Source organism: Cupressus sempervirens, chromosome 2, assembly GCF_028749045.1.
Source record: "Cupressus sempervirens isolate cs-2001-9-10 chromosome 2, ASM2874904v1, whole genome shotgun sequence".
NCBI lineage: Eukaryota > Viridiplantae > Streptophyta > Pinopsida > Cupressales > Cupressaceae > Cupressus > Cupressus sempervirens.
The window spans coordinates 702,318,034-702,345,289 of record NC_143119.1 but is presented as its reverse complement, the minus strand read 5'-3'; the positions used below and the strand labels follow the sequence as shown (position 1 = coordinate 702,345,289).

The following is a 27,256-nucleotide window of genomic DNA, read 5'->3' as shown; positions in this document are numbered from 1 at the left end:
AACAAAATTCACTTATCTGCCTTGTGGGGGTTATTCACCAAGCCTCTATAGTTTAATATTATTCAAACAAACCTTGATCCTTTTTAAACAACTTTTGAAGAGATAGTTTTGCCTCTACTGATCTTCAAAAAGGGTTTGCAACTACTGATCTTCAAGATGGGTTTGCAACAACTGATCTTCAAAGAGGGCACCCAACCCTGTCTTGTATGCCAAAACATAAGGACTGTGTCCTCTCTCTGACATTTTTTTAGCAGTCCCTTGGCATCATCCAACATACCTTGCTTGATTCAATAGAATATTGTATGTTATAGTACTTGGCTCATAACCATCCTCCAAAATATCATTAAAGAGTTTGCTGGCTTCAAAAATCATGCATGAATTACACACATACAGTTTATCAGGTGAGCATATGACATAAAAGGAGGCTTCTGGCCTTTCTCTGAAATCTCCTTCAAGATAAACTTTGCATCAGAATGACTGCCTTGAAAGCTTATAAACAAAAGCAGTAGACATAACATGCTGATCAGATCTGCAACTGCCAACAACAATTTTTGTGAATAAATTTGTGGTTTCACGAGACATGCCTTTCGCGCCTTATCCATTTAACAGGACAACAAAAGTGGGAGTGTTAATGCTGATAATAAGTCCTCTCCCTGCCATTTTATGCAGTAGATCTAAGGCTGTTTCCCAAAGCCTTTCTTTGCAAAATAGTTGATCAGAATTGAGGATGCAATGACATCAAGACAGTAACCTCTGTCTAGCATACCACAAAAGAAATCCCTAGCCTCTTGCAACTTCCTTTGTTTGCACAACCAGACAATCATTATAGAATATGTAAAAATATTAGGTTCGTAACCTTTCTCCAACATATGATGAAAAACCTTCATAACCTCTTATGAATTACCTTTCCTACAAAAAAAATTCTGTCAACATATTACATGTAATGGAAATCAAAGCACATGCTTCTCGCAACATATCATGCACTAAGCCCAAGATTAGATGATACCCACCCTTCGTCACAAAGAAAACACTCAAGGTTACCAATGAAAATTTCACCTGGGTCACAGCCCTTCGCCAGTATTCTATGCAAAACCTCTGCAGCCTGCTTTGTCCTGCAGTCCTCACAAAAACCCATGATCAAATTATTAATGGTGATCTTATCACTAATGTGACCCTTATCCAACATTATCGGGAATATCTGCACTGCATCAGAGAACTTTTTCTTGCAGAGAATGTACATCAAATTATTGATGGTACTGAATGTATTGAGATTGTAGCCTTTATCCATTACGCATTGTAGAAGGGCAGTGACTTCTTCAGCCTTTCCTCCATTGCAAAGACATCCCACAGCTGTATTGTAAATAACAGAATTGGGCATGTGGCCCTTATCTAGACTTGCTTGCAAAAGCTCAATAGCATGCTATATGTTGCACATTGTGCTGAAACCTTTTCCAGCACTAGCATCAGAAAATTCACAGCTTGTTTGGCCCTCCTTGCAGAGCTGATGTATCCATTTATTGGTGGTTATTGCATCTCGAAGTAGTCCTTTGTTCAACATTGTTCAGAGGAGATTTTCAGCCTCTTCAGGCTTTCTGCCCTCACAGAGATCTTCAATGAGTGTGGAAGAATAGATTTCGAGAATGATCCCCTTCCATGGTCAAATTAAAAAGTCTAACGGCCTGCGAGGGACTATTATCAATTAGAATCATTAGATACAGTGAGGAACGCGAACATCCGGAGAGTTAACTATATTACGCACCCTGCTCATATACCTGAGCGTGTGGATAATTAACAGACACAAAATAGGTAGACAAAAATCCATAAACAAACCAGCCAAAGATTAGGAAAGTGCCATTCTCAATAATCCTCTTGTAAAATGAATGTGGGGTCGTGCTAAATGCAATAGATCTTGCAACAAATGCCTACGAACAAGCCAACCGCCACGGAAGCAGGACAGTTTTTCACGAACCAGTCGTGGTGTCATTCCTCTGCAACAAGTGTCTGTCATTAAACAGTAATTGCACAAGCTTATCCCCAAATCACAGAAGCCATACGACACAACTTCCGCTCATCAGGGATACGTGGTGAAAAGTCATGGACCGTCAAGGGGGATACGTGGTGAAAAGTCATGGACCGTCAGATTAACTTGAATCATCGTGCAATGATATCTAGCGAACTTTGGACCATAAATGCATTTTTTAAATTTTAAACTTACGAGGGTACACCTTTTGGCATAATTAAAGTACATTGTTTAAACTTAAAGTACTCTTTTTGAAATGACAATTGAAGCATCTAGCTGATAAATGGCATTATCAGAATACTATTTCAACTATGGAGATTATTCACTCTTTGAATCTCTTTCCAATAGAATTATTAGTTCCTGGAACATACTATTTGTTGCCATGCTGAGCACTTTCAGTCTTACCACAACTGATCAATTAAAAAATTACAAAACTGCCCAATTATCCGAGTGATCTAAAGTTAAAACTTCAGTTAAAGTCGACAATAAAATATATATCTTCCTTGCAGAAGTAGAAAAAGCAAACATGCTACACAAAGCATTGTCTGCACATGTACACTTAAAAAACTGCATGGGTCAACAGTTCTAGACGTCAACAAAATGTACAATATCAATACCACATCTAATATCTAGGAAGAATGGATGTTGCACAAATATATTAAGATTGAAATATTACAAGGATAACAAAATTAGATTTTCGTCACCAAAAATATCTCTCAATTTTTTTAAAAATATCCAAATCTATTCAAAATTGCCTTTAGGTACAAACATAGGCTTCAAAAATATTATGGACTGCTAAACAGTACAATTTCCATTATCACAGTTAGCAAAACATTAGCTTATAGCCTCATCATAGAATGATACATTACTGGTGGATTTTCCAATGAGCACACAAATTATCTCAGAATGGTAACCCCAAGAAAATCTAGAATATAGGATGGGCCAATTTTGAACTTCAGATCAAATATGGAAAGTCCACATAATAGAATTTTCCCTGGTAGAAAAATTATGTTAAAACTCAATCCTCATCTGCAGGTGCTGGTTTATCCATCTTTGGACCGCCTGCTTGTTTTGCCATGATAATCTGCGAGAAAGCAAGAAGTATTGAACAGAATAAAAAATTTAATTGCATATTTTTCTGCTACATTCAGTTATTAATCCATATTTATTAAGTGATCAAAAAAGAAAAATATCGAGATTTATTTTACCTGGTCCACACGGAGAACTGTGCAAGCTGCATCAGCTGAGTACTTCAAAGCAAAAAACCTGCAAAAGAAGAGCAGGTATAGAGGTTGAGTATATGGAAGAACTTTTTTTTTTAAATGCAAATTATTCTACATGTAAATTTAAGAGTCTACCGTGGCAGAACCATACTAAAGATGAGATCTTGATGACTATGGTTACAGTGTGAACTTTTATGAACTTTGAATCCAACATGAAAAACAAGCAAATGGTGGATTTCAAACAGAAGTTAGAATTTTCAGATTGAAGCAGCCAATACAAGCTACCCACTTACTTTGTAAGAAAAAGATCCCAGACCCCCTCATTTGTCATATCTCCACATACTCCCTGTTCTAAATCAATCCCAACTTTGGCATTGCCAGCTGCATGTTCTGCATAAAGTGAAGAGATGATCTCAGTTGCATTTAATCCAGCATTCTCAGCTAGAGTCCTTGGAACCATCTCAAAGCTCTCAGCAAACTTTCCCATTGCATACTGATCCAATCTGCAACCAATGTAATACAAACTAGGGTAAGACCTCAGAAATCACTTACTAAATTTCTTAGCATATAGTAGTAGATGTCTGGAAAAAGAAAAATGAGTTCACAAGCAGTTGTGGCCTAGACTACTTGAGGAGGCAATCAGAATAGATCAGTGAGTCAATCAGACTCAGATTACTCTGATCAGATGAACAATTTTTTTGCAGACTTCCAAAATCTCATGTCAAAAGAAAATCACCGAAAGAAGACAATCCTGTTTGTCATCTACAAAATAGTGATTTTACAGGCATAGGCATTTTTGATAAAGAGTTTTTCTGGTTAAATGATTTTTTCCTCTTAAAAATCCCGATTAATTAAAATTTTCATCTTTTGCTTTGACCAAATAAATCCCAAGAAAGATTTTCACTACATGCCATGAAACATCAATTTACTGCTTCAAATCACACAGCTTGCAGAGAAAAGCTTACATAAAGGGAAAGACGATTCTCGGTGACAATTCACAACTTGATTCTTTCACCATTTCATTTCTTCAATAGCTTTACACATAGATAAGAGCACACATGCATATGAAAACAAATATATAGAGTAGAACATCATAATTATGTCAGAGAATTGATCTGGTCAGTCCAAAGCATCACGTTTAATAACTCCTCTTCAAGATTGCATGCATTACCTTGTCCATTACAATTAAAAGCCTTAAAAAACTTCTCATTACAAACCCAACACTAAGTTCCTAAACTTCAAAAACCTATATAAATCATGCGACATTGTATAAGTGGGTGCAGAGGAGAAAGGCATTTTAATGAGTGTCCAAGAATGTTTGAACAAGGGTACAGCTATATAATATTTGAATATTATCACAAGGAGATGCTCACATTACACTAAAATTAAATTCAAATCAAATCACGAGCAAATTCTAGACTGGGGTCCAGTTATTCAACCTGATTTTCCAGGTGACTATTTTCAAAAGATAAAACCTAGGTACAGATGCAGGTGGTAGACAGATAAATTCAAAAATATCAAAGTTTGTCTTCTCAATCAGATGGAAAGTGAGCTTCACAATATGAAAAGAAAAAGTTTCAGGAATCTAGCTTGCACTGATTTATGGAATTCTAGAGTTTCAATGTTTCATTTCTGTTCCAGTGACACCATCTGCTAAAGCAAGGACCCAATTCAAGCCATTTGCTTTGTTTGGAGTGGGGGAAACAATAGCCCTTCAAGTTATAACATTTTCTTTAGTAATAAAGAATAATTTTACAAGAAAAATGTAAAGTATTTGATAAAATAATAATTAAACAACAACCTTCTGTCCATTCAAAAGGTTTCCTGCTTGGACGTCAATGGTAGACTCTGTATAATGTTACAAATACATGGATACAAGACATCCAACCCTTGGAATTCAGTGATATTTGCCTTGTGAATAAAATTCTGAAAGAAGGGTATAAGCTCCACCTAAAGTATCATTCACTTCTAAAGGGGAAATCAGATATTTTATACAGTTTAAACCTGGTACCACCTTCCACATTTTTTGTCTTATAGGCTTGCCTTTCTATGCAAACTATCTGACAAGTACATGCAAGCGGTCTTATAATATTGAGTATACTGCAACTATACAATGCATTTTTACAATTGCATTTGAATAAAAGAAACAAACAAGACAAAAAATAAATCAGCTCAGTTCAGAAAGGCCTATTTTACAATTATTGAATATAAAAGGTTCACAATACTGATGAAGACCAATCCTTGATCACTAAGTCAAGGAGGTTTATGGTTGTAAACTTGTAATGCATACCCTGTCTCTTTGTATGCAAACTCCTTTAATCTTCTAGCTAACTCAATCTCAGTGGCACCAGCCCCGGGAAGAATGCGACTATCTCTGCACATAGCCTGGAGAAGTATAGAAATTAAAATTGATTTGCATATATAGGAAAAGGAAAGATGGAAATGCAAGGCAATGTATGATAAACCAGACAATGAAAATGGTGCTATCCAATAAAACTAACTACAAAAAGGAAGCAGTATGTGAAATCGATGAGTTAACCTTGAAACAACAATCCCAGAAAAATACCTTGTAGCTATTCACACCATCATCAACTGCTCTCTCAAGATCATCCAAAATACTATCTGTACTTCCACGCAATACTACTGTCGACACCAAGTTTCCACCTTGTTCATTTTTCACAATAGTTACCTGAAGCATATTGACTACATCTCAGGTGTCTTAAGCTGAAAATTAAGGTTTTGTGGAATCCAAACAAAATAAAAATAAAGCCAAGAAAAAAGCATTCCTCTAGAACAAATAGATTATTTTTGGGAACTTCGAAATGGAAACTGAACTTACTCTGGTACCACCAATTTCTTCTACAGATATTAAGTCAGCAAATCCCAACTCATCTGGGCCTGGCTGGCCAAGCTTCACCTGCAAATACATACAATGCATGCCTTCATAAAAATCTGTGAATCTTGAATTCACAATCGCTAGTCAGTATAGTAATACCCACCAATGACACAGAACCAGTTGTACGACAGAATCGGCGGAGTTCGAATTTTGAGCTTATCTTCAAAACCATGAGCCTGAATGGAATAACCAACATCTTCAATAAGAATTGATTAACAAAATATTATATCATTCAAGGGGTAAACTTGGTTAACAAAATAGCCTTAAATGTATATTGGTCCAACTTAGCCATTTTAAAATTTCATTGATCCCTCAGTATTTCTGTGGTTTTCCTATGAATATAAGATTTGAAACTGCTGAAGCAACTTATTTAGTATATTCCCCTGCTGTTGGTCTTAATGGACTATTGAAATAAATATTAATCAAAAATAATACATCGAGTGATTAATAACAACTGGAAGTAAATATTCCACGTCAAGGTCAAATTCTGTTGACAATAGGTTTGATTTTTCCTTTGAATTTCCTTAAGAAATAACTTATTGTGTTTCCACTGACCCATTTCTTTAGAGCATAGAGATTTCTCGTCAGAACACTCATTTTTAAGTAAAATTTTTCATTGGTAAAATATTATGTTTGAATGATTCTGTTAAATTGCAGACAAAATATGCCAAAAGAAAACACAACTGAATCAAACATACAGGCAGGCACCAATTTTGAATTATAATAAGAAATGATGCTTAGATATTCATTACAATGTGCAATCTTATTTCTAATACTGCATTTTTTATTTGCAACTTCAAAAACTAAAGCAGGTAAGAAATTGTCAACATGATCTAGCATGTAAATTACCAACCACTACTACAAGAAAGACAGATAATCACAAAGCAAGATTTCGCTTTTACTTGTATCGTTCACAAAAATGTAATGCCATCTCGCCAACTGATCCTCCACTCACAATGACTTTGGCACCAGAATCAGCAACACTCTTAATCAGTTCTTCTACTTTTGCCTCCTCTGTTTTTGCATAATTCTCTAGCTGTAATGAACAAATAATCATGCACTAAGTAAAAACTTTACAACGCACCATGTCATAAACATTTGAACACTATATATTAATTTTACAAAATGAGCGAAGTTTAAACTATACTTTAACACCACAGAAAGTACACAGCAACAGATTTGGGAATTTTTATGGACCCCTGTATCTGTACCCAAACTTAATCTTGCTTGCAACTGAAATGAAATATAAAGCTATCAGGATATCAATATGTATAAGAGTAAAAAAGGCCTCTCATTTTCTAGAATCAATTCTAAGGATAAAAATGGATACTGTGGTATGCTCACATTTAATTATACTAAATAAGTTAATGAAACACTCTGCATGGTGATAAAGGACAACTTTAATATAGAAAATAGCACAACTCACAAACAGCCTTACTCCTAAGAGATCTGCTGATTCAAATGAAAATCTTTATTATACACCAATCCAAGACATAATCCACACACGCTTCAATATGTACTATGAATATTTCAATATATTTTGAAACTTAAATTTTCTTCTTGTGTTCCTTTTTAGATATTAGAATAAAAATAATTGAAAAGAAGAATGTCTCTTGAGAGAGATTACAATTGGACTCTTGCTTGATTATAAACAGCTGGTTCCTGTTTGCATTCCTTTATCACTTCTTCCACCAAAGTTTCATTGCCTGTGGTACTAACAACTTTGATTACAAATCAAACCTAACCCAACCAAGCCATATCATATGCATGCTGCATTGAAGCCTTCCTATACTATATACAGGAATCTAACAGTATAATCACCAATAAGGCTTAACTTCCCATGGATCCTCCTTCTGTTGCAGTTTGGCTGCAATAAAGATCTCTCTCCCTAGAAAGATGGACGTTAACTCTGTTTGTCACCTTCAGTTGAACAGGACATTTATGACAATTGTAATATTAAATATAATGACATGTGGCATTCTACATGCGTTGAGGCATGGAAATATGTAGAGTTGTTTTTTAAAATAAAGAGTTATGTTTTGGGAAAATTTAGAGACCTTCCGTTGTAATGTAAAGGTTCTCTCTTCTTGTCATATATATCACATCAAACAAAGGATTTGTACACTTGAATTTCTTTTTCAATAAAATGATCTTTATTTGTGTGTGGCCGAGTTTTTCCCTTCAGTCTCAAAGGGTTTTCCCAGGATATTTCTGTGTGTATCTTGCATCTTTTCTGGTGCATTTAATATCTGCTTATAATTTCCTTTATGCTGTTTATCTGATTTCTCGGCTAAAATCTAATATTGTAACAGAGCATGGTTAGATTACAGCATCTAGGGAAGTCTTTTCTCTCTAGCTTGTGTTTTAGTTGCAAACATCATATCTTCTCCAGGCTATCTATCATGCTCACAGAAATTTGTGATATACGGCTTATATTCTTGTCCAATGGATTCCTATGTATTGCAGGCTATGTAACATCATTCTGGTGTTTGGGTGCATGCAGTTTTTTTATCTGGTTTTTGGTTTGTTTGTTTTTTCCCTAGTATATGTTTGTACTTGGCAGTTGAAGCATTTATTTTATATAATCCGTATATCATATAGTGGGCTGGGTCAAGTCTCGATTCTGTATAACTGTTATCTCTGTGATTTTCTTTGCATTGTCCTCATCTTCGATGTCTGGGCAGCTTCATCGTGTTTTGCATATATTGGTCATGTTTGGCAGAACTTCACTCTCATGCCGCCTTGTTATCCTTCTCTGTCGGGAGGATTGATTTTATTTTCACTGTTTTTTTTAATCTTCTTATTGGCTTCACTTGCTTGGGCTTCAAGCATTTCAAGTTTGTTGATGTGCAGTTCGTATTCACCCTTCATCATTCATATTTTTTTTTTTTTGAGATTATGGTAACATTTGTGATTGACTCACTCATTTCCTTCAAGCAGTGCATGCTCAGGATGCATATATGCAAGAGTGCTTGATCGAATCATATACACACAGAGGGTATATGACCAGAGCTAGCAATAATGGCATTTTAGCAGGAAAGCAAGATCGTATTTTCTCAGTCTCTGTCCGTTCACCTGAAGGCTTTGACACAAAGTCTTCTTTCATATTTTCGAGTGTTCATGAACAGTGATTGATGATCAACCTGTGTCTTGATTGTATAATTCAATCACATGCTTATCGTGTTGTTATTACTCAGCTCATGATCGTTTAGCTTCTCTGTGGGTTCTGTTCAGTTGTATTCGCTCTTTCAAATCCCTGTTTATTCGGACAAGTTATAGTGTCGAATGGAAGCGGTATAAATCCAGGTGAATTCTCCGGAGCAAGAAAAGCCCTCTTGTCATGATTCGTTGAATCCGGGCTTTGTTGAGATCACCAAGATCAATATCAGGCTTAATCAACTGGGAAAGAATCTTCTTTCTTTGGAATCAATCACTCAACCAATAGCGATATCTTGAGTATGCTTGCCTTCGGATATTGTGCCAAGATGGTTTATTGCTTTATCGTCACCGAAGGTTTTCTTATCTTTTCCATTTCATATTCCTGTCAGCTCATTGACGACTCAAGTCTCTTAGTTTGATATATCTTTGAAAAATAAATAAAATGGACTTGATCAATCACATTTTTTTTGAAAGCTCCTATTAGCGACAGGCAGTCTTAGCAGGTAAGTGGTGTAGATTCTGTAAAGCAGAGAATTTGTATCGTCATAAAAAAGTTGATCTTGGGGCAACAATCCCTGTGAGAGATCGAGCCAGGGCATATCTTCACTCGGACGCATTCAATCATCAATAGAATTGTAGCAGATTATTGCAGGAACATGCAAAATTGGAATACTGGGTAGTGGCTTAGTATCTGCCATTTTATGAAGATCAAAATCTAGAAAAGATGAACATGACATAAATTTTTCTTCATCCCTGAATAATTAGTTGTTGTCATATCATGGAAAATGATGTCTGATTTTTGGCATTAATGTATATGTATTTCTTTATGATAGATTGATTTAATCTCTATTGGTTTCAGGATGCAACAAGAATCATGAGATGATGATGTTTCTTGCTGAATTGGATCAAAGATACATAATTGCATTCAGATATGAAACTCAGAGGGAGCTTGTGCTTCAAAGGGAGGCTTCATAATTAAGAGGGAGTGCTTATGGAATCCCCTTCATTCTCATATGTGTGTATGCTTGTAATGCTAGTGGTATTTGTAAAAGTTAAGACTTGAATGGAACTGTGTGTTGTTTTTGTTATGCCTGTTTCTATTCTTGTGTGAATAAATATGGTTGTAAGAATCAGCTATGATAACTCTTTCATTCTGGGAGTGATCGCCACGTGGAGAGATTCCAAAATGACATCACGTGGAGAGAATCCATGCAGGAGTTGGATGTCATGTTGAATGATTCCATGACATTCACGTTGAGAGAGTCTGTGATTTAGCTGTGATTCTTACAAGTCTATCATGTCAAGTGACTTCATTATTACAAGACTATCATGTTGACTGATTCCATGATTATTGACCATGAGTATATTGTTCTCTTAGTGTCATGTTGAGAGATTCATAACAACATCATGATAAAAGCTGGTTATGTTTCTTGCTGGGTTTTCATAGGATCTTTATGATTAGATTTTATCATTGACATTTTGGCTGCATCCTTGGGGGTTCAGCTAAAGATCTATCTCTCGCTAGGAGGGAGTGTTGGAGTTTGTAGCTGTGATGGAGATTTTATCTCTAGAAAGATGGACATTAATTCCGTTAGTCACCTTCAGCTGAACAGGACGTTCATGATAATTGTAATATTAAATATAATGACATAGCATTCTACATGTGTTGAGGCATAAAAATACATAGAGTTGTATTTAGAATAAAGAATTTATGTTTTGGAAAAATTAAAACGCCTTCCGTTGTAACGTAAAGGATTTATACACTTGAATTTTTTTTTCAATAAAATGATCTTTTGTTGTGTGTGGCTGGATTTTTTCCTTCATTCTCAAAAGGTTCTCCCAGGATATTTCTATGTGTCTCTTGCATCTTTTCTAGTGTATTTTGTATCTGCTTTATGATTTCCTTTATGCTGTTTCTCTGATTTCTGGGCTAAAATCTAACACCTTTTTCTAACATATCTGACCCATCCATTTACATTAATTATGTCTATTTGTTATGTTTCTCACTGCTCAGTAATCAGCCTAGGAGATCCAACAAAAAAATTACCTGTTCAGCATTCTGAATAAGGACAGTACCCTTAGTTTCTGTAGCTGATGTATCCACACCTCCACCAAACACTGCAATCTGACAAATCAAAAGAACAGGAAAAGCAAGTTAATAACATTCATAGCAGGTGCAAGGGTGTGCTCTAATAATAAAATAAAAATTATCATCATAGAAACAACAATCTGCAAGCAATATGTAGAAAAAAGCAGGTTAAGAAGAAAACAAAAACTATATTTTCCCAAATGGATCTGCTATGAAAGCCATCACGTCTCCTTTAATCAAGTTAAAGAACCTGTTCAGCCATCACAAAGCAAGCCCAGATGCCTTTCCACAAAAGTGAGTAAATAGAGTGTGTTAAGACTGGCTTCCCACTATTTCTATATTACTAATAGGCAAAGAAAAAACCCCAAATCCAGGTTCATCCAGTCCACTTTGGATGCAGGTAAGGCATGGACTTCATGCACAAGAATAAATTGTCCATGGACATACCCGGGAGAATCAATGGTCCAAATCCCATGCCTGGAAAAAGCCTTGTGTAAACAGCAACTTTTTTAATCATTTGACTCGTCATCACATATCACAGAAGGAAAAATAAAGCACAGCTTACCTCAGTATTACAATTAGAAAGCCAAGAAAGATGTGCTAGGAAGGCCATCATTCCCTAGATTCTCCTCCTACTATTCTGTCCAATGTTGACTTATGATTATGCAAGCAATGATTGCATTTTGGTGATGGTGTTATTATTGTTGTTCTAACTGATAGTATTTTTACATCATTCCCATTTCTTTAGGTTTGTTAGTGAGTTTTTAGAATGTGTAAACGTTTAGTCTGTTTGATTTGATAGTACCTGTGAGTATTTTTTATGGTTTGTTAAAATATCATCTAAATAATGTTGCTTGTGTGAATATTTGCTTGTATTATGAGCTGTTAAAAAACTCATCTTTGTTAAAGAGTTGTAATAGGAACACTCCTATAAATATGTAATGAATGAACAAACAAATTATGGTGAATTGAAGGCAAAGCATTATTTTGTGTCTAAGATTTTTGGATTCTATAAGTTCTACCTTGTAGATGCACTTTCAGTACACCATTTTTAAAACTTTTAAAGTTGCCTCCCATAAAGAATTTTCCAAAATTGTTCCTAGTATGCTTAACAAAGTTTCTATTAAGGATTGAATTATTTCTGAGTCCAGATATGCAAATGTGGAAGCAAATAGAAGTCAAAGTTCATTTTTCCACCATGGAGAAGCACTTTTTGAATTTTCCACAATGGAGTAGTCAACTTGGGATTTTCCACCAAAGGAAAGATGAAGTGGAGTGGAAAACTCATTTTCCACTGCGCCTTTCGTAGTCATTTTCTAATTTTCCATTGGAGAAGCACTTTTTGAATTTTCCACAATGGAGTAGTCAACTTGGGATTTTCCACCAAAGGAAAAATGAAGTGGAGTGGAAAACTCATTTTCCACTACGCCTTTCGCAGTCATTTTCTAATTTTCCATTGGAGAAGCACTTTTTGAATTTTCCGCAATGGAGTAGTCAACTTGAGATTTTCCACCAAAGGAAAAATGAAGTGTAGTGGAAAACTCATTTTCCACTGCACCTTTCACAATCATTTTCTAATTTTCCATTGGAGAAGCACTTTTTGAATTTTTCGCAATGGAGGTAGTCAACTTGGGATTTTTCACCAAAAGAAAAATGAAGTGTAGTGGAAAACTCATTTTCCACTACACCTTTCGCAATCATTTTCTAATTTTCCATTGGAGAAGCAAATATTTCATTTTCTAGCAAAAGTAAAAATGCGTAGCGGAAAATTCATGTTCCGCTACGACTTTCGCAGGCAAAGTCCAATTTTCCATATGAGGAGAGAAAAGGCAAATTTCAATCCACAATGAAGGTATATGGGGTCTAGCATCAAGATTACTCCAGAAAAATAATTTGTGAATCAATCTACATCAAAATTGTGCCCACTACATGGAAATGCAAAATTCATTTTTCACTGCGCCTTTTGCAGTCAAAGTTCAATTTTCCACAAAAGGGAGAAGACAAAAATCAGATTTCTGCTATAAGAATTCGAGAGAATTTCTCCCAAATTTTAGCAGAGAATTAACATTGTAAGTATGAAAGATAACATTCTTGCAGATTGAAGACATGAATTATAGAGCATTGAAAGAAGAGTGGCTGGAAATTTTATTTTATCAATTCTGATTTTGCAACAGTCATATAGACCAGCATTCAGTAGCTCATATCTTTTGACTCAGTGATTATTTTTTCGATCGTTTTGGTCAAAATGCAGAAAACTAAGTTTGGAAGAACATATCCAGAAATGAGCTCGATCCAATGGTGGAATAAAAAGATATGCCCCACGAAAAATGGCCCATTTTTACCTGGCAGAATTATTTATTTTGCTGTCCACTCAATGAAGGAAAGATTTTGGATATTGATTTAACATATTTAAATGTCAACTGTTAAAATATAATTTAAATATGTTAATATATATCATTATTAACTTTAAAAGTTAATAAGCATATCAATTTTCAAAAAGAAAAATATGAGAAGTCGAAGAGACAAGATCAATTACAGAACTGAAAAGTCACTGGAAGAAACCAAACGGTTGCTAAAGAATGTATTTATTGTAAAACCCTTTCATTTAAAGGGGTTCTTCTTTTCTGCAAGAGTAGGTATTGCTGGAGTAGAGGGGAGATAGTAGTTTATTTTATGCATTTCATTTCATGCATTGATTTCTGTAATAGATTTGGCCAAAGTTGCAGGCAAATAAAAATTAAAGCATTGTATTTGTTGTGTTCAAAACAAAGAAGAGTTTTGCTTCAAATCAAAGGATTTGGGTTTTATTTTCTGAATATATTCAATCAGAGCATTGTTGTATTCAGTTTTGGACATTATCTTGCATCTTATGTCAAATAATGAATGTGGTGTAGATCAGAGTATTTGCATATATTCCTATTGCAGAAATCTAAATATTAAATCTTCATTTCTTCATTGCATTCACATAATTTGCATCCATATTGCATTACCGGTATCAAGAAGTCATAGGAATTGTGGGTTCTTGGCATTGGATAGGTTTAAGAATTAAAATCTGCCTGAGTTAGTTCTATCTAGGGCTGGCTTGGTTTTCCTCTTCCGTTCTCGGGTTAAGAACGTATCCAATTAGTTTAGGAACAAACAAATTCATTGAATATCATTGATAAGGGAGTTGTACCTTTCAATTCAGAGGAAATCTATCAATCTCATGATAGATTATCCAACTGTTCGTATCAAATTGTTTCTCACAGGTTCGGGCTTATAAGAGTTACACTAGAAAGAACAATATATTTACCAACATACCCAAATCTCTATTCTATAAACTCAAACCCAGGAAAAAGTGTATAATTATTATCTATGTATTTTCCCATTCTTGGGTAAAATCAGCTTTAATTGTATTAGCAATAAAAATAAGTTAGGAATTCAATATAAGACTTCTGAGAAGGGATTTCAAAAGTACAGTAGAGGGCTAGAAAGAACAAAACGGAACTATTTGCTGGCCATGTGTTAATACCAAAGTTACACAAACACAGATATGGATACAAATATAAATAATTGAATATTGATATGGCCATTTTTAAATATCCCCAATATGGATACAGCCGGATACAACATTGATAAAACACACACATTTATTTAACAAAACATGTCTTCAAAAGTACTATAGACGCATAAATGCTACATCAATTATTATACATTAATTTAAAACTACAATATGCAAAAGTTGTAGAGTTGCATTGGAAGTTAACCCAAAAATGGGTTGCTGAAATAGAAAAACATTTCATCTGTCTTACTCATTTGGTGTAGGTTTTATTTATACTAAATAAAATTAAAAACTTGTGTACTAATTTTTTTAAATTAAACTTGTGAAGATTTACATGAAATTTTTAAAAAATCAAATAACATAGTATTTGGTGAGATTAGAAAATCAGCATTTTTGAGCACATGTGGGTACAATATCCAACATGCATCCGGCTCATATCAACTATGCATCCAAATTGGATATGGGATGCACACGCTCAGGGAGGAACTGAGGAATTACTGGCTACTCTAGCTATTCAATGTGGAGTGATAAAAAAGTTGATGGCAAGTGCTTTGTTATGCTAAAAAAATTGACTTGAATAAATAAGATCAATTACAAAAACATAAAAGATTCTTGATTAGTAGGAGATATTTACAACAGCAAGCCAAATTGTGATAGTGTGCTATTGCTGTCAAGATTCAACTGTATAGTTTTTTAGTCAAACTCATTGACCCATGTTTCATGAGTAGAGTATTACACAAGAACCCATCTCTCATGAGAATGAATGGAACACTAAGCGCTCATGTAATGTCCCCACTTTAGCAGTTGTCCAATTGTGTGACCGTAGCCTACTTCTGCGTCGTCGTAAATGCTAACGAAGAGGTCAGTGGGATCCTGAGATGTTTTGGCCTAGTCATTTCCAGTTCGGGCCGAAACGAAGATGATTTACATGGTGTTGGGCAAACTTACTATTTTTAGTATGTCAACAGGGCATGGGCGATGTTAGAATTAGTGATTGGGTTTGATGCTCCTTGATGAGAGCCTTCCAATGAGCTATCACTCATATTATTCTGAGCCCTATGACTATTTTATTTTAATGCCTGAAGTTTATTAAAGTAACATTTAAATTAAATGTGAAAATAATAAAGTGTTACGTTAATATTATTCATGTTGGGTTGTGTGTTGGAAAAGGGAAGCCCAAGGGAGACATAAGGTGTTATTTTATTTTATTTTATTTTAGAACACTTTATCCCACATTGCTTGTGAAAAGTGGGTCGACCCTATGAAGTAGAAATAAAAAGGTGAGCTTGTGACGCTTGTTCAGTAGGTGGAATATGAAAAGAAAATTGATGTGCGAGTTGCAGATCCATTCTTGGCATTAGAGGACGTCTATCCTTTCTTGTGACATTCTAGACATCATTCCCTTGGGGTTTGGCCTTTGGCATTCATTGCTATCAGCTTCATTAACAGACAGATTAGGCGCATTTCTAGCTACAAGCGGATTGGGTGTTTGCTCATATCATTCTCACTTCTTGTCCGATGCTTATGCCATTGTGAAGGGATGATTTTATGAGGGTCTTGGACTGATTGAAGGCGGATTTTACTGTAGTAGCACTGTAGCATGCCACTATTCATATTACTGTAGCAGCAAGATGGGAAGTCATTACTGGAATATTATGTTATAATGCTGGAGTAGTTAGTGAATTGAAAAATCTGCTATGTATTTGATTTTATTGGTTTGAAAATTAATATCATTTCAACATTAGTTCAATCTTTAGTTTGCATATTATTATAAATTCCTTCTTGTTCATGTTATGTGGTTTCAAATCTATGCAAAGACATAAAAACAAACAAACATTTTACTTCCAAAGCCATAAAAGGGTTCAAACATTTAACAGAGAAATTAGGAGTTAGATGCAAATTATTTAACTAAATTCCTATCAGCAGTTGGTTCAGTTTTTGGGCATTCTAGGGTGACCATTACAACTCATCGAATCTAGGTGATGCTCACAGAGGTAAAGCATTCAGCCTTCCCAAGAGGTCACCAGTCCCAACACTACTCCAACTCAAGTGTGCTTAGCCATGGAGTTTCCTCCAAGGTTAAGCCCACTTAATATGCTATCCCATTTGCAAAACCCTCACAATAAGCAATTCTTACTATTCTATGCCATACTGTGTTAGACAATCATTCCTCGTAGATACAATCCGATAGTTGACGGGAAGCGTACTACTGTTTATGTTTTGTATATGACAGGTATTTGGCAATACCCAGCAATAATCTAATGAGTTTAATTCAAAACTTACAAGTTTAAATCATTAAACAAGACTGTTCAACAGGAGAAAACAAGGTAGCACCATTGAATTTTTGTAACATGCAAGGAAGGGAAGACATGAAATCACTCAGAAAACTGATGCCTCTTGGGACAAAGTCTGAAAAACAATCAAAAACTAAAACAGGTTGAAAAAGCAAGACAGCATGCTCTTTTGAAATTTATAAACATTAGTGATTGCACATAAACCAAAGAGAACTTCACAATCATGTGCAACCATGTTCGATTATAAAGAATATTAAGATCAAAAGCTGTATTTGAATTATCGCAATTACATCCACTTAGAACCACACCTTGACTTTCTCCACATGCTTGATGGTTCCAACAGCATCATTTTTCAGTACCATACCCTGAACCACAGTGCAGTCATGCAGTCCTCCCCCCAGCAATTTAGCAACTCGCACATTATCCACATTGAAATTCACTGGATTCTTGGGACAAACTTGAATACAGGCCTGCAAAAAAGACCTCATTAGAATGATGTCATTGTCACCATTAACAACAATTAGAAATGCTGAAATAGATCTCATACATCTGCAACAAGGGAACACAAAATGCTTTCTTGTCCAAATTGTTTACTGGCAACAGGAGCTTTCATCCTGAGGGTCACTTGCTCTTTATTCTTAACATCCATCTTTTCTGAACCTGGTTCTACCAATTCATCTAAAAGCTCAATTGCCTGAACAGAAAAGAAAAATTATTGCCAACAAACAATACAAGAAACAAAGTAAATAAGGTATTATTAATTTTTAATAAAAAGTAAATCCAAAGAAATAAAATATCTTGGAGTTTTATTTGTTATCTGATTGCATGCAAGAAAAATATCTACCTTGCTTATGGCTTTTGTGTAGCCGCTGATTATCTCACTGGGATGCAATCCCATTCTAATGAGCTCTTCAGCTCCTTGAAGAAGCTCTCCTGCAAATGATATTGTCAAATTGGCACCATCTCCAATCTCTTCCTGTTGAGCTGTAGCTGCCAGCACTAGGAGCTTTGCTGCAGGATGTTGTACCTCAAGTTCTTTAACTATGGTAGCCGCATCATTTGTCACAAAAAGCTTGTCCAGGTGATTAATGACCATTTTATTCATACCTGAAAATTTTCAAAAAGTTTTTGTTGTAACCAAACGTAGCTATATAATCAATTCCTTTAACTATGGTAGCCGCATCATTTGTCACAAAAAGCTTGTCCAGGTGATTAATGACCTTTTTATTCATACCTGAAAATTTTCAAAAAGTTTTTGTTGTAACCAAACGTAGCTATATAATCAATTCCTTAAGTGCACCCTCTTAATAATTTCAACTTTAGAAGTATAGTTTGTCACCTTTGCCATGTTCAGCAGTACAAGCATCTGGGACCAAAAACAATAGTTCTAGCCTCCCAGGCTTTAGTTTGATTCTTACACAAATATCATTTTTCATGGTATCTCACAATTTTGGCCTTAAAAGATAATTCACATCATCCTATATGGTAATGACTAATTAATAAGTTCCTGACTGGTCCTATAAAATTAGACACCTCTAACAATATGTTTGTTACACTATATAAATTTCACAGAAAATCACTTGAATAGTTAATTCACATTGACATTAAATTTCCTATGCTTTCTCCTCAAACACTCAAAATTTAAAGAAAAAATGATTTGCTTAAAAGTTTCCTGAGAGATATACATCTTTAACTATGTGTTAATTTCGTCAGCCATAAATTCTTAATAGGGCTATTATGCAATGACATTTGACCATGCTCTATTACAGTATATAAATTTCACAGAAAATCACTTCAATAGTTAATTCACATTGACATTAAATTTCCTATTCTTTCTCCTCAAACACTCAAAATTTAAAGAAAAAATGATTTGCTTACAAGTTTCCTGAGAGATATACATCTTTAACTATCTATTAATTTCATCAGCCATAAATTCTTAATAGGACTATTATGCAATGACATTTGACTATGCTCTAGAGTCAATAAGAGATGCAGAATCAGTTACAATTTTTATGACTCCTAAAATTGAAGTCTGCAATCTTTAACTCTGGCAGTGCTATAGGAGAAACACAACTTAAAAGTGTTGAAGAGGACATAAGTGGAATAACCTCAACAAATAAAACTAACATTGCTGCTAAACACACGGTGAGCTACAGATTCTGCTGTCAAGGCAGAAGGTAACATGGCATTTATTCTCCAAAAGAGCTGCAGTTATTCTCGTAATAAAATAGCTTTCAATAACAGTGTGTGTATGTTGAGGCAGACCAAGACAGGGTTGGAATGATATTTGTAGGACAAAATTCAACTCCTGAGCATCACAAATATCAGTATTCTGCCAAGTTGCCGATTCAAGTTCGGGTACAGATTCGGGTTTGTGGGTTCAGGCAAATTTAGATTCCCATCTGGGTTCGTGAATATATATATGTGTGTGTGTGTGCGCGCGCACGCTAAGTCATTTCACAGTATGAATATATATTGTTTGATCGTTGCTCAATGCCAAATGTCAAAGATAAACATTAAGTATTCGCTCATTAATCTATCTTCATGATTCTAAAGAAAATCATACATTGAATTACTAAATTGCAAAACATGGACTAGTTCATCAAATAATAAGTTTGAAACATAATGATAAATGACAAGTGTTTAGTAATTTATCAATAATCATAGTATCAAATGCCCTTCAAGAGTCAAATGGCTCATCAAAAGATGAGAGATCAATGGCTTCATCCCCGGCTATAACTATATCTAGATCGGTATCATTGGAACCCAATACCGGTTCCAATAGTCCCAGATGCTCCTATATCATCCACCTCCTACTTCACATGAGAGATTAGATGAGTGTAATAATTTTTGTTAGGTTCTTTAGGGTTGCATAAAAAAATATTTTTAAAAAAACTCTTTAAAGTTGTTTTATTTCGCATTTTGAACCCTATTGTCCCGGGTTTGCCATGGGTTCTTCTGGGTTTGTTCCAGCACAGCCCGGCTGAATCCACAGTCAAAAATCCATACCCTGCCTGGACCTCCAGCAAACTCGGACACGAATCCGGACTTGCGTGGACCCAGACCCAAATCCAGGCAGCAGGGTCCAAACCTGGTAACACAGGTATCCTGCAATATAATGCCTAGCTGCAATCAGGTTAAATGATACCAAACTTTATAACAGCACTTTTACGAATAACTTCATGGAGGCCCTTGCTGTTTTGTATACTGTGTAAAGAGGTTGTTCTCTTGGATGAAAAATGATTATTAGTGAATCCAACTCCCAGATTGTGGTGGATAGATTAAATAAGCAATGGCTGAATGGGGCTAATTGGCAGCTAGCTCTGGTGATAGACAAATTTTGGGCTCAAGTCACTCTCTGGAATCAATTTCCTTTAGTCATATTCCTAGAGAGTGGAACAGAGTAGCTAATTGTCTGGCTAAATAGGCCTTGGATGTTGGTGATTTGGGAGCTTTGTCTCCAAAGAGCTCTAAAGATGGGAGTGTGTAGCTGGTCCCTTTCTTCATGTTTCTCTTGGGGTTCTGGTTGTCAGATTTTAGTTGATCCTTTCTGGGCCTGTGGCCTTGTACATTGTTTCATTTCTTGCTAATTAACTAACTTTTACGCCCTCAAAAATAAATGATACCAACTTTGCGACAAAAGACAAGTAAGAGCAATACTTGGTGGAGCATTGCAAATCTTGCGAGTAGCTCAAAGAAAACAGCAAAAGCATCTTACAGCTCCTTGACAAATTTATCTTATAGACTTTACTTTGTACATTTACTATGAACATTAAATTTGTTTCATATCAATAGACTCCCGAATTTAGTGCATTTATAGATGTGTATCGAAATGACTCAATGAGCCTTGTACAAGACCTCACAAGACAGGAAGCAGTATAAGTTAAATGAAGAATATCTTAGGGTGGCTCAGTTAGACACTTTATGTTCTAAACAAATGAATTTAAGTATTAATGAACAGTGATCAAGAATAATACATGAATTCAAAGAGACCTTAACAACACAAAAATAAATCCTACTGAAACTGCAAAAAATCATGTCGATCAGCACTTAGTAGTAAAATGGAAGCAACTGCCATATAGGAAAGTTCTTGCATACCAATGTTTGTTCTAAAGACATCATTTTGACTCTTAATGACTGACAATGAAGAAAACAAAAGGATTTCAAAGGGACCTTCAACAACTCAAATTGAAAGAAAAATCTGATTGAATGCACAAAGGAACTGTTTCAAAACTTCTAATAGTAAGTTAACAATTGCAATTTAGAAAATGTCCTTTGGTTTTGATCGAAGGTCTAGTGGCAAAGGCATGAGTTGCTATGGAAATGACCTCAATACAAACCCAATCAGAATTCTACATTAAAAGGTTATGTAGAGATTAAGGATTAAGGATTCAGCAGTTCGCCACAAAGCATGCTGAATGTAAGTCCCAGGAAATTGCCTTCAAACTCTAGTTCTTGCATTTGACATTCTGTCATCTACATAGTGTTTCCCTCATCACCTAACAAAATGACTTTCATCAAAATAATATAAAATAATGACTGTGAATCATTAAACAGCAAGGAAATTCAACCCTAAAAGTTTCAAAAGTCTATTATTCAGAAATGATTAAAAAACCTTCTTGTCTTTAAAAAGCTAATCTCTGTTGATGTTCTAGAGATTATTTTTATCATCTGGTCTGTGTTAATAACAGAGACCTAGACACCATAACAAAATGGTTTGAACTCAAGTGGTAAAAGCATTGAAACTTTCTTGAAAAAACTTTCTTCACAACTCAAAATATATGACAAAGCATTGAAATTTGTGGAATACAGCATCCAACCTACTTAAGATGAGGTTAAATTTGAGATAACAAATGCCCTTCAATCTAGGTCACAAAGCCAGTTCTTGCCTCAGAAGAAGAATTTAACTAAATAAAATTTAAAAAGGCCAAAAAATGAATAGAAAGAACATTGAAAAACTAAATGTTCAAAAAAATAACATAGAAAATGCAGATTCACAAAAGCATAGCCATAACCTGGATATATTTCCACATAATGCATGAAACAAATCACTTTTTTTAAAAATTTAATTCCCACTCTAAAACAAGATTAGATAAAGGCTTATACTAAAATAAAGAATCAAAGCAATTTAATAAAGTACATGCATTACTCTAAAATGTTGAAAAATAAACAGATTCATAAGTTGCTCAAATGATTTACAGTAAAAAGGCAAAGTGTTTTCACTATAGGCCAAGGTTCCATTCTCAAAAGTGGGCACCCTGAAGTGGCCAGCGCAATAGCTTGAGGTGGGATAACTTATAATAAGGTCAACTGTAAGACATCACATTCAAATCATGTTAAGTAGCACAGACCAAGACGTGAGAGCAGGTGCAAATCCTGGTTTAATTCAATAGAAATTTAGATGAAGACAGATTACCCAAACTATCCTACCTAAAATCTAATTTACCAAATAAAATGTGTGTGCCATGACCCCTTGAAACAGGATTAAATAATAAACAATAATAATTAAATTAAAACAATAATAAGCAATAATAAATTAAATTAAAATATAAAAGAATAAATTAAACAATAATTAACATTTAATTAAGTTGAAAAAAGGGTCAAAAGATATGAAGGGAAGAGTTGTGTCTCCCTCAAACATGACGCATAAAAGTTTGAGAAAAGAATTTCATTTGAGGAAAAGCAGGTAAGAAGAAGAGTGAGCATAGGAATTAAGGAAAAATTAAGGGAAGAGAAGGGAAGAGAAGAAGATAACGAAGTGACTCTTTCAAAAGATGAAGGATCGTGATTCTTCCAAGGTGATTTTGAAATGGTGTGACCATTGAAAAGGGCAGACATGGTGAAGAGATGAGACGCTTCCTCACGAAAGATATAATGAGTACAAAGGATCAGATGGAATGGAGAAAAGGAAGTATAGCAGATTCAGAGCAGAAGTATAAGGAGAGATCTGAAATCCGAATTGAGAAAGGAAGAAGAAAATAATATATGTAGATCTAGAAGAAGATATCCAGATCCAAACTAGGATATGTACAGATTTGAAAAGGAGTAAAAGACAGGTTTGAGAAGTAAGAAATAAGAAGTGAAGGAGGAAACAGTTGTTGTCAAATAAATGTATCTTTCCGTAACCAAAGGGTATGACCTTTTCATATGGACATTAACAAATGAAAGGTTGGGACCCCATATGCTCAAAGAAGATATAAAGAGAAGAATCATTGAAGAAGGGCATGGAATCAAAAAGGGAGATCAATTGGGAGAATAATATATTATTCTCAAAGGCACACTGAAAAGTGGCAACCCAAATCTTGTGAAAGGTAGTGATCCTTTCACTTTTAGATTACAAAGGAGAGATCATTAAAAGCAACATCAATACATCATCACTCATCAATGCATCACAAAATCAAGCAATCTATGAATCAGCAAAGGTTGAATCAGACAATCTATCAATTGATAAGTAGGAGATAATTTCCACAGCAAGTCAAATTGTGATATTGCTATCAGGGTTTAACTGTGTGAATTGATGAGCTTAAGGGGCTTTCTAATGAATGTTTCATAAGGCACAACACTTGGTGAAGGTTTTGCAAATGGGGTTGCAAGCTTTGGGTTTAACTATGGAGGAAACTCCGTAATTAAGTGCGCTAAGGCTGGAGTAGTACTGGGATGGGTGACCTCCCGGATGGGTGACCCCCCGGGACATCCCAGTGCTTCACCCCTGTGAGCATCACCTAGATCCAATGAGCACTAAGTGTTCCACTTATTCTCATGAGAGATGGATTCAATGTTGAATCACTACTCATGAAACATGGGTCAATGAGTTTGACTCAAAATCACACAGGTAAACCCTGATAGCAATATCACAATTTGACTTGCTGTGGAAATTATCTCCTACTTATCAATTGATGAGCTTAAGAGGCTTTATAATGAATGGTTCATAAGGCACAACACTTGGCGAAGGTTTTGCAAATGGAGTTGCAAGCTTTGGGTTTGACTATGGAGGAAACTTCGTAGTTAAGCGCGCTCAGGCTGGGGTAGCACTGGGATGGGTGACCTCCCAAGAAGTCCCGGTGCTTCACACCTGTGAGCATCACCTAGATCCAATGAGTGCTAAGTGTTCCATTTATTCTCATGAGAGATGGATTCATGTTGAATCACTACTCATGAAACATGGGTCAATGAGTTTGACTCAAAATCACACAGTTAAACCCTAATAGCAATATCACAGTCTATCAATTACAAAAGATCAATTCAACAAATTGAATAAACAAGCAATCAAATCATCACCGATCAATTCACATCTTGGAATCAGAAATAATTCATCAAATGTCCATCAAATTAATCAATTCATCATTCAAACATCAAGTCACCCTATTATACCCACATTCATTCATTCAATCATCGAATAAGAAGGAAAAACACAGATATCAACAGAAAGGAAGACTTATATCAGCGCATTCATATTTTCAGCAATCTATTGGCACATTTACATATACTCAGCAATCTCTGGTATGAACATCTCAACAGCATTGTGGATTTATCTATGTCTTCTTGTGATTATGATTTACTTGCAAATGACTGTTTATACTGCTCATAGATATAAAGTGACATATTTCTGAGGCTAAATACATCCTTGTTTGAATTTATTAGCCATAGCACAATAAGTATATTACTGATTCATATTCTGTGACTTGCTTTATATGTGAGCATATAGAATATGTGATTTGGACCCTATTCCAGTTTTTATCCCTGATTACTGTAATCAATTTTCCAATTGGTAAAACGGCGATGAGATTGCCTTCTAAGGATGCCACCTCATGGTTGTGACAGGGAGTCTCCATGGGGCCAAAGAGGGAAAAGGTAGAATGCCTTTGGGCTTAGGAAGGATAGACTTTTAGGAACCTTGCTGTGAACGCTCCTCGCAATACCTATCATGGTGAATGGGCATTCAATCATCAGAGACATGTTTGATTTGGTGAGATAAAGAGAGACGGTGATAAGATCCCACACAAGGTACGCCACCTCATGCGCAGGCCACATGAGACCAAGAGGGATGGTATATTTACTGTTGAGCCTAGGGTAGGAGGTCTTTGGGACACCTCATTAAGTCATTTTACCTTGTCATCTCTAAAGTTGAATAACATTAAAGTTGATTCTAGCAATCTATTGATTCAATTTACATCTCCTGTATATGTTAAAAGGTAATTCTAGCAATCTATTGAGATTAAAAGGAATCTAACCATGGCATTATGATTACAAGTGAGCACTAACAATGTTGCAGGATTTCAAATTATGGGTTACACAATTGAAGAAACCTTATTTACAGTAAACCTTAAGCCTAATCTTGTGCAAATGTGATTTTAGAGCAAAGTTCTAGGGCAAATTAGAAAAGGGACATTACACCACGTCACAAGAAACCATGGCATCAGAGGAAAAACTTCAAAATAAGCAGCATAAAACCACAGGTTAAGAGAGTTGCACTCCTAGACCAAATATTTCCACACATTATTGAATAGGATATTTGTTAAAAACAATATTAATTTTTAATAACTTTTGAGCTAAAATAAGTATATAATAAGATACAAAATAATAATAATGGAACAAGCGATAAGTTATATACAGAAAAGGAAGGAGGAGGATATTCTAAATGGAGTGTAATAATTCAATATTTTAAAGTTTGTCAGAATGTAGTGGTAAACCAATTAAAGTTTTCATAAAGGAGCTCGATGTTCAGATTTTAAAAGATTTAATAGAACTCATTTAACTAACTGAGTAGCCACAATCAATTCACTAGCTAAGCCAAGCAAGGAGCAAGTTTAAAATGTGTTTGTCGAGATAGCTTCAGTCAAGGCAAATTACCTGGATGCTATCAAACTAACAGAAAGAGAAACTTGGGATGCAATCCTATTAAGGGTATTTACTATTTCCTAATATATCTTAACAGGTGTGCTGAGAACTTTTTGGATCTTTTATAAGCAGGGGGTCCCCTGGATTTTGTACCAATGGACAAACTTAAAACTTTAATATTCAAAAGGAATGCTAAATCCACGATTATATAGCTAAATCTATTGCTGTCTATTTATGGATGACTAATATGTGGCAGCAAAAATTGATTACTCGAAATACAGCAGCCTAGAGCTGCAGCTTACTAATTTAAAAACAAATGCAGGTGTTCGATAACCCCTACAAAGAGGATACTTCGATTTCCTTGCACGATATTAAATTAACTCGTATCATATTTTTTTCAAAATTTAAATATAACCTACTACTCCCTACATATATACATATACAAGAAAAAGAACAAACGAAAATGAAAAAAATACGTCTCCGTTTAATAGATGGATAAAATGTTAAATCATTTTTGCAAGCCAAACGAGCCCACTGAAAAAGGGTTTTCTGCAGACCTTAAAGTTCACTACAAAGTTTGTCCTAAAGTTAAATCTTAAATTTTAATCAAACAAGATGACCTCAAATAGTTAAAGCATCGGAGCTTCCCGGATGCAATCATAGGTGCACATATCAGGAGGGGCAATAAAATTGTTTAGATTTGTAACATGCCACGTCCCACCCGTTATGTGCGGCATAACCCGACAAACAGGTGGTGTCCAAGTCTCGGGTGAATTTACGAATCGTATGATTCTCGGCACTGGCACCTCAACCTAATATTTTCGAAACGCAGTAAAAAAAAGTTCAAACTTTTCCAATTTTAAACAACGATTTAAAGCTTACCATTCGGACCAAGCGAAGTGCGCGTAATGACGGAGAGCTGTTTGCAGGCGTCAATATTTTTTAGCACGGCTTCGTCAAGGCCGGAAAGGAGCTTGTGTCCCTCCTTCAGCATGGACTGCATTCCCTGAGACTGCATTTGGTACACCATTTTCACCAAACCCCAATGGCTTTTTCCCTAAAACAATCTCTAAATGCAGGGTTTAGCTATATTTAAACCCTAAAAGTTGCCGCTTCAGATCTGGACAGCCGATTTCTTTTGACAAAATAAGTTCAGAAACTTGAGCGATGAGCAGTGCAGATACAATGTGAAGAAT

The 27,256-nt window shown here is 35.2% G+C and overlaps 1 protein-coding gene across 1 annotated transcript; it reads right to left on the bottom strand.

Annotated features, from left to right (window-relative positions):
• Positions 1 to 2,650: 2,650 nt before the first annotated feature.
• Positions 2,651 to 27,256, bottom strand: LOC149575315 (TCP-1/cpn60 chaperonin family protein). The gene is made up of 13 exons (XM_089815088.1): positions 26,943 to 27,256; positions 18,067 to 18,329; positions 17,770 to 17,916; positions 17,531 to 17,692; positions 11,346 to 11,423; positions 7,042 to 7,175; positions 6,243 to 6,315; positions 6,083 to 6,160; positions 5,810 to 5,932; positions 5,534 to 5,628; positions 3,537 to 3,746; positions 3,229 to 3,286; positions 2,651 to 3,104 (listed from the first exon to the last, which is right to left on the bottom strand). The coding sequence occupies exons 1-13, from the start codon at positions 27,088 to 27,090 to the stop codon at positions 3,039 to 3,041; spliced, it is 1,635 nt and encodes a 544-aa protein (XP_089671214.1). The 5' UTR covers positions 27,091 to 27,256; the 3' UTR covers positions 2,651 to 3,038.

Bases quoted from the DNA above. Each gene is read 5' to 3' on its own strand.
- LOC149575315 (XM_089815088.1), bottom strand. From the start codon at position 27,090: ATGGTGTACCAAATGCAGTCTCAGGGAATGCAGTCCATGCTGAAGGAG. The intron at 7,176-11,345 runs GTAATTTTTTTG...TGTTCATTACAG, and splicing joins TTATTCAGAATGCTGAACAG to CTAGAGAATTATGCAAAAAC. The intron at 5,629-5,809 runs GTATTTTTCTGG...ATACTTCTCCAG, and splicing joins ATGGTGTGAATAGCTACAAG to GCTATGTGCAGAGATAGTCG.